Genomic DNA, 7,759 nt, shown 5'->3' with positions numbered 1-7,759 from the left:
AATTAATTTACTTGAAGAGTTCCCAATATTCCCCATTATATAGGCAGTCTCTAAAGTGAGTTTTACACCCCTTCTTTTACATTAAGGGGTATCTTCGTGTTCAGTATGTGCAGTTCTCCTCAGACAGACCTTGGCTTTAACTCATGTTTATCAAACTCGCTCCTTGGACAGTAAAATAAAATGTATAAATTATGAGATCCCACTCAGATCAGACAAGCCAATGGTCATTATTTCATACACATACATTTATTTTCATATAAAAGAAAACAAGAGTTGTAATATTCACACTTATACACAGGGCCGTCACTGGAAAACTACAGTATCCAACATGGCTGCTAGGCACTGGACAATGTTGGATGTCATTAAAACATCTACGTGCTCCTCCAGGTGCCTCTTGGGATCCTGCAAGAATTTACAACAAAGAAGAAATGACAAAAATCAGACATTTCAACCAAATACAAATGCTGCATTGACATGATTGGTTTTTACTATTTTCTTAAAAGCCTCCATTGAGAAAACCATTTTCCTCTAACATCTTCATAGTAAAGATGAAAATATTTGTATGTGACTGATATTGTTGTGTTACCTGTTTTCCAACATTCTTGATTGCCAGCTGCTCTGGGGTCATTTTGTCCTCTTCTTCAACAGCCTGCGATGAAAACAATTTGTCAACATATCAGATAAGCATGTCTTAAAAACAGACTCTTTATTGGTATATCTGTTCATATCCTGTGTTTATTACCCCACCCCCTGAAGAGAAGGAAAGGGCTATTGTTTTTGGTTTGGTTCATTTGGTTGTTAACACTCCGGCAGCAAAACTATTGGTCGAATTCATACCAAAGTCAGTTTATAGATCGCCAGTGATTCAGAATAGATCTGATTACATTTTGGGAAAAGTAGGTCAAGGTTCTAATTTTTTAGGAATTTTTAAAATCTTTTTTTTTTTCCCCTATTTAGTCATAATGGGCAAAATTTCACATGTCTGTAGCAGCAAAACTATTGGTTGAATTCATACCAAATTGAGTTTATAGACTGCCAGTGACCCAGAATAGATGCGATTACATTTTGGGAAAAGTTAAAATTTTTTATGAATTTTTTTACATCGCTTTCTCCTCCCATTTACTTATAATGGGCGAAATTTCACATCTATAAAAACATCAATTTTGTTTCAATTTACCTCAAACTTGGCACATATATAGAAGCAACTGATATACTGACATCAGCTGGATCAATGCCAAAATAAGCTACAATGCATACGAAGGGCGGGGTTTGTTGTGCCTGGCACCACTTGTTGAAATTTTCTTTGCTTGAGAAACGAGTTCTCTAGAAAATGCTGGATGCATGCTTTTAAGGAGAACATTTTGCCTTCATTCTCTCACCTTATTGTAGTTCTTGGCGAGCTCCAGCATTTCTTTGACAATGGTCTCGTTGAGCTTGCAGTGCTCGCTGTAGTCCTGCAGGGTCAGGCCCTCCATCCAGCTCTTCTTATGCAGGTTCAACAGCATCTAAAGAATAATCAAAGATATGTTTTTTGTTTCCTCCAAATGAAAAACCATGCATCTGAAAAAGTTAAAAAAGTGTTTTATCAGTCAAACCTTTTGCTCCAGCTCGTTTTTCCTGTAATTGATGGTGATGGAGTAGTAGTGTCTGTTAAGTCCATGAATTAAAGCCTAAGAAGGAGAAGTTAGAATAGGTAAAATAGTAAACACAGAACATTCATTCATTAAGTGACAAATCCCCAATATTAGTAAGACTATTTCACTGAGAGTCAGAGAACAAATGTCCTGATATTTATGTATATTTTGCTTCTGGTGGACTTTCCTATGTTTAGACATTTCAAAGTAAATCAGTGTTGTATAGATGCTCTTCAAGTGAAAACCCATCACGGTTGGAACATTTTTAGATGTTTCAACAGACATGCACATTGAATCAAAGTTCTGATATCATTTACAATGTGTTACCTGGATGGACGGCTTGTTCAGGTGACCCAGATTTGATGTGGTTTGTCTTGGTTCATGTCCCAGCACCATCATGTTGGCATTGATCAATCTAAAGGCATCAATAACAACCTGTGGAAGATGACAGGATTATGCACAGCACCAGTGGAAACGCTCTTTATCTGCTTATCATTTATCTAATCTTGTATGAAGAAAAGTGTGTAAAGGAGGAATTACCAAGAAATACATAATCTAGCAAAAACTGGAGGGAAGCAGCTTTTTATTTAAATGAGAACCGGAAGAAACATGAAAAACCTGATTATGGATGGAATGAACAATGCAGCCACATTTTTCTATCAAGGCACCAACAACAACTTGATACTAAAACCAGTTTCTGCTAAAGTGAACAAATATTTCTCTCATTTTCAATCCTCTCAGAATCATTTTCTGACAGTTCAGTTTTCACCTCGTCTATCTGAGCTCATCATTCATGACAGCTCCATTTATCTGTCTGACACTGGCATTTCCTCTATTCATTTCTTCAGTAAAGGCATCACTATGGATATGAGGTGAACTCATTTTTAGTTGACATGACTTAAGTTGTCATTTTGTCAACATCAGTAAAACAGTTCACAAAAACTCAAACTGCAAGTTAACACCTTTGGTGCCAAGAGACTCAGCAGAACACATTTCGCAACTCACCACTGTAAAATATCATATCTACACTACTATTAAATGGGTATTTCTATGGAATGGAAGCTGTCATTTGGATTTTCTGTTGTCCATTTCTATTGTAAATGAGCAATTACAATGTCACCACTTCTAAAAAGCTCTTTCCCAGAAAATATATCTTTAAGGAGACATATTTTGCTTTTTAAAATGGAATCATGCATTTTAAAACATTTCCCTGTGGTCTACATAAACTACAAATGCTATGCGTGGGTCTGAATTCTTCATTAATTCAACTCCACAGGTCCATCTTCAACCCTATTTCTGAGTAATGACACCAGAAAGGTCGTTTTGAGCGCTGGCCCTTTAAATCCAAATGAGCCACTTCATGCCCCACCCCCTCCAGGTTGTTGACCGTGTTTTCTGTCCCATTCAGCCACTTGTGTTCATTAATACAACCAACAACTGAACATTTTAGGTAATCTGCTCAAAGTTTGGACATATTTTCAGTTTTTACTACAACTGCTGCTGCTGACAAACAATTATGGCATTCTCGGAGAAATGCTTGTCACAATTCTTCACTTTATATGTGCAAATGTCATGATATAACAAAGTATAAAACGTAATAAATTAAGCAGGAATTGAAACAGGTTGTAGAAATCCACTCGAAATTTTCTGGAATGAATATAAAGATAACTTTGCAGCACCTGGAAGGTTCAAATTCAAACTTTATGAACTATTAGGGTCCAAATACACAAATAAATGAACCAAAGACAAATTAAAGTGGGTTTAGCAAAATATGACCCCTTTAATATTCAAGCTAATAGGGAGGTGTACTGTATATTCTCTGTGCAGGAAAGTAAATAAATCTCATCAAAACCCAGTGAGAGTATCGTGCTGCAGCCATAAACCCTTACCTTTCCTTTGACACTTTGAATAGGATCAACCACCACTGCGACGGCCCGCTCTGACAGGGCTTCAAAGCTCTGCTGTGTATTGATGTCAACCCCAGACAACCAACAGCCGAAACCAGGGTGACTGTGGTACCAGCCCACCACCATCTCAGGCCTGATGAAAAGGAAGAGAACAATCATGGTGTGAATTTCAATACATGAGTTTTATGTCTTTGATATCGCCACTCGGTGCTGCATTTTTGTTACGTCTCCCAAGTCAATTCTTCAAAATATGGGGACTGTAGATGTGTTTTGCACTTTTACCTGCCAGTCTGCTTCAGCATGTCCAACATCTTGGCTTGGAAAACAGGGTCCACCGCCTCAACACTCACACCCTGGAAGATAAATAAATAAAAATGTCACTAGGCAAAAAAATTTTTTAAAAAAGCAAAGTCAAAACATAGCACAAGATAAATAATATCATCAGCATAAAATTGAGCATTTATCACCTCAAATTTTAATTAAAAAAATTAATAACCTCTGCTATACAAAAACATCAGTTATTACTGAGTGGTTGAATTAAATTTTTATATCTGATCTATTAATGGAAGTACATACTGTTCCTGACTGTGGCATGGCAAATACGTCAATAACTCGCACTGTGTAGTCGTCAACAAATTCCCCCAGCATCAACCCCATGACTTCCATCGGTACACCAGCACGCCCATGCTTCAACATCTGAAACAAAGACCACACGAGGGAAAAATTATTTCAAAGATTTAAATAAATGCAGCACCTTTTGGAAAACTGGTAAGTACAGTTGATGTATCTTTACCTTCAGCAGAGCCAAAGAGGAGATGTAAACCTGCTCAGCTGTATCCACTGCAGGTGCATCTGTCGGGGGGCCCTGGAAAGACAAACCAAACTTATTGCTTAGAGCCTTTTAAATGCAGTAGGTGCTCCAGTCATTCACTATAATCCAACTTTAAACTCAGATCTCAATAGATGAAATGATTATTGTGTTATATGCTTTGTGTAATGTTATGGTTAATATTTGTAAATGTGTGGTTAGGATAAAGATAAAGACTGGATTAGAAAGGAACAATTTGACTAGAAAATTGTTTTAAAAAAAAAAACAAAAAAACACTACATTTCTTAAATATGTTTTGTTTGAAGCCAGTTCTTATTGTTTCCATCAATGAACAGATCAAACTTAGTGTTACCTGGCCAAGCCCTGGCATTCCTCCTCCGAGCCTCAGCAGACGGTCCATACTGGGATCTTTAAACATAAGAAAGAAGCCATCAGTCTGTGCTTTGCCACAGCTGACGCAACAATAACATAATATTTATCATTCTCATAAGAGTTTGAACATAGTCTGTGTTCACTCTTATTTTATTTTATTCTATTCCATACTCCAACTCATCATAAGTCTTATATAATTATGACATCATTTCAGCCAAAGGTGAGTATTTGACATATATCGTGATTATTGTCTTCAGTCAACACAAACAGCTGGGTGACACTAACAGAATGAATAAATTCGCTCCCATCTATATGCACATTTTGAGTAGAACTCTTTTAATGACATCTTTCATCTGTTGTCACTAAGTGTGAATCAATGAAAAACTAGTATAAGTATACTACTATACAAGCATGAGTATTATTAGACTGTTACACCAGTGAATTTTGGAACAAATATCACAATAAGAATCAAATCATAAATTATTCTTATGCTTTAGTGGCAACGTTTTGGAACTGAAAAGATGAAAAAAGCAAGTGGAGATGCAGTTTTTAACTATCACATTTATTTAACATGGCAAACAAATATTTAGAAGTAGAACTTTCAAGAAATACAAAATGCCAAAATAATTTTTCAACATCAAAATATGCAGGAATAAAAATTTTCTTTTTGTGAGTCTTATACTGACACTATGAACATAATAAACTCCCTGTTCATCAGCTCTGATTTGTATCACCACTGCAAAATATTGCTCAGGAACAAAAATAATGTGACAATTAATCATAAACTCAAATTTCAATATCCATAGAGCTGTATTCATTTTAGACAAATTACAAATTTCTTTACAACAAAGCAGTGAGTTCAAAGTTACTCATTTTATAGTGTACTCTTTAGTTTGTTCTTGGAGAGGATATTTTAATGGGTATGTATTTAAACAGAATGTAAGTCTTTTCATATAAAGTCCTGACAGTTGTGTTGACAGGTTAACTGGAGGACAGCATGCAGCAACAATAATAAACTGCACCAGTGAAACTGAACTAACCAAGTTACAAAGCTTTCAACAATAGTATTCTAGTATACATGTACAAAAAATACAATTTAGCCAGAATTAACAACAAATTATTAAGTTAACTTTGGCTTTACAAAATCTAACATTTTTGGTTTACACAGTAAGATCTACTCAATACATATCTAATCTGATTATAATGATCTGATTCCGATCTATTACAGTTTCTCATTTTGTAAAACACTTAAGTTTTGATCGTACCTTGACTCACAGATAGCCTTCAGTTCGTTTACGCAGAATCACGTAAACTCATCTTAAACAGCCGATAACTCCACACTACAGTTTAGTACGAAATATTGGATAAGTGTTGTAATATTACCAACTGACAATTTAACCGTTTTGTGGCATATTGCTCCTTTCATGTGATAAAAAATATGTAGCCACTACTAGCGATAGCATGCACTTAGCTTGTTCATGCTAACTTCATCCTCTGCCTTCCAACACAAAAAAGCAACATTAAAGTAACTTTTGGCTACACAGACAAATATCGACCGTGTATTATTTATACTGACGAGTCTGTTGTTGCTATAACTCACCTCACCTTACGGATGTTTGTCAGAGTCGGTTTTATTCTTCCAGTCGGAGCAAATTAACTTGCTACAATGAATCAGCCAGAATCGTATTTGTAGAAAACCTGCTTCCGTCGCACTTTTGATGACGTCAGATATTGTGGTTCGTTCAGCATTTGCTAAATTAGGACACAGGAGGACGCCAAAGTCATCACATTTACTAGAATTATTACTGCTATTATAACCGAGGAGGTAGGTTTGGGTGAGCATTGGGGGGTCTTGGGCTCCTCCCTCAGAATTTTTTTTTTTTTTTTTACAACTTTATTAATCAAAATCTGGTTAAACATTTCCACCACTTTCATACAAAAAATTCTTATTTTCTCCAGACTGAGCAACATTTTCAAACTTAAGAGAACAATATTAATAAAGAACATCATAAAATAAAATACAATTGAATAAAATAAATAAAATAATTATCAAAACAAAGTCAGAGGTCTAGTCAGGAATCAACAAATTTAAATTTTCATATACAATCAAAGCTTGTTTGGTTTTCACATGTCTTAATGTCTTTTTGAAATTTGTCATTTCATTTTTGTAAATTAAGAATAGTGGGGGGGTCTTTAAAAATCTACATTTATGTATAAATTGTTTGGCCATAATAATCAAAGTGTTACACATAGTTTCTCTTTTTCTGTTTTCCATTGTAATTCCAAATTTAATGTCTTTATATTCCAATTTGGGCGATTGAGTGTCCTTCTCAGATGTCCAGTTCCCTCAGAAAAATTTAAGCATCAAACTATTTATTTCCTGCATTGTGGCGATTTTTATGCACCAGTTTATTTACATTCTGCACAGGTGCACATTCTTACTGCAGATAGCCTCCATGTGCAAATAAATATTCTGGTAAAATTATAGGCATTGATTCAACGTCTTTACTCAAGTAAAAGTGGAAAACTATTTCTACATTTCTTCAGGCTTTTGAAAAGGCAAACTTAAAAGGAAACAATGTGAACACAACACAGTTCATGTACTGGCGACTTCATTTCTTTTGTAAATCCACATTCATTCCTTGAACTATGCTCTGCAGCATATTCAAGAAAAAGGTTGTTATTTCTCCCAGCCTCAGTTATGTCTACTGTTCCATCCACGTAGGTTAAGATCAGTCCTCTTTTCAGTTTTTGGATGGGTGCACTATGATGCTAATTAATATTTTTTTAATGAAAACAAAAATGATGCATAAAAGATGAAGCAATAGAATTACAGGTTTGTAACATACTGTATTTGTACTCAGTCATGTTTCACCTCTGCCTTTTCTATATCAGTTTAAGGAAGAAATATTTTTTTATTTATGCAACAACTACAAAAAAAAAAAAAAAAAAAAAAGGGGGGGGGGGGTAATCGTTCAAGTAATTTAATATGCTTTCAAGCAATTTCTAGGTTTCCT

The 7,759-nt window shown here is 35.2% G+C and overlaps 1 protein-coding gene across 2 annotated transcripts; it reads right to left on the bottom strand.

Annotated features, from left to right (window-relative positions):
• Positions 1 to 224: 224 nt before the first annotated feature.
• On the bottom strand, positions 225 to 6,476 carry psmd14 (proteasome 26S subunit, non-ATPase 14). 2 transcript variants are annotated; one of them, XM_030131047.1, is made up of 11 exons: positions 6,348 to 6,476; positions 4,723 to 4,778; positions 4,335 to 4,406; positions 4,118 to 4,237; positions 3,824 to 3,894; positions 3,524 to 3,674; positions 1,962 to 2,069; positions 1,596 to 1,670; positions 1,380 to 1,505; positions 587 to 649; positions 225 to 402 (listed from the first exon to the last, which is right to left on the bottom strand). In XM_030131047.1, exons 2-11 carry the CDS (start codon positions 4,768 to 4,770, stop codon positions 304 to 306), a joined length of 933 nt encoding a protein of 310 aa, XP_029986907.1. In that variant the 5' UTR covers positions 4,771 to 4,778; positions 6,348 to 6,476; the 3' UTR covers positions 225 to 303. The 2 variants fall into 2 exon arrangements, with proteins under 2 accessions (XP_029986907.1, XP_029986908.1); XM_030131048.1 differs by having other exon boundaries at positions 6,343 to 6,450.
• Between the last annotated feature and the right edge of the window lie 1,283 nt (positions 6,477 to 7,759).

This window comes from Sphaeramia orbicularis, chromosome 3, assembly GCF_902148855.1.
Source record: "Sphaeramia orbicularis chromosome 3, fSphaOr1.1, whole genome shotgun sequence".
Taxonomy (NCBI): domain Eukaryota; kingdom Metazoa; phylum Chordata; class Actinopteri; order Kurtiformes; family Apogonidae; genus Sphaeramia; species Sphaeramia orbicularis.
Note: the sequence above shows the minus strand (reverse complement) of the source record. Positions and strands in the feature narration are given on the sequence as shown.

Bases quoted from the DNA above. Each gene is read 5' to 3' on its own strand.
- psmd14 (XM_030131047.1), bottom strand. From the start codon at position 4,770: ATGGACCGTCTGCTGAGGCTCGGAGGAGGAATGCCAGGGCTTGGCCAG. The intron at 3,895-4,117 runs GTATGTACTTCC...TTTATCTTCCAG, and splicing joins CCATGCCACAGTCAGGAACA to GGTGTGAGTGTTGAGGCGGT. The intron at 1,506-1,595 runs GTTTGACTGATA...ATTATTCTTTAG, and splicing joins AAAACGAGCTGGAGCAAAAG to ATGCTGTTGAACCTGCATAA.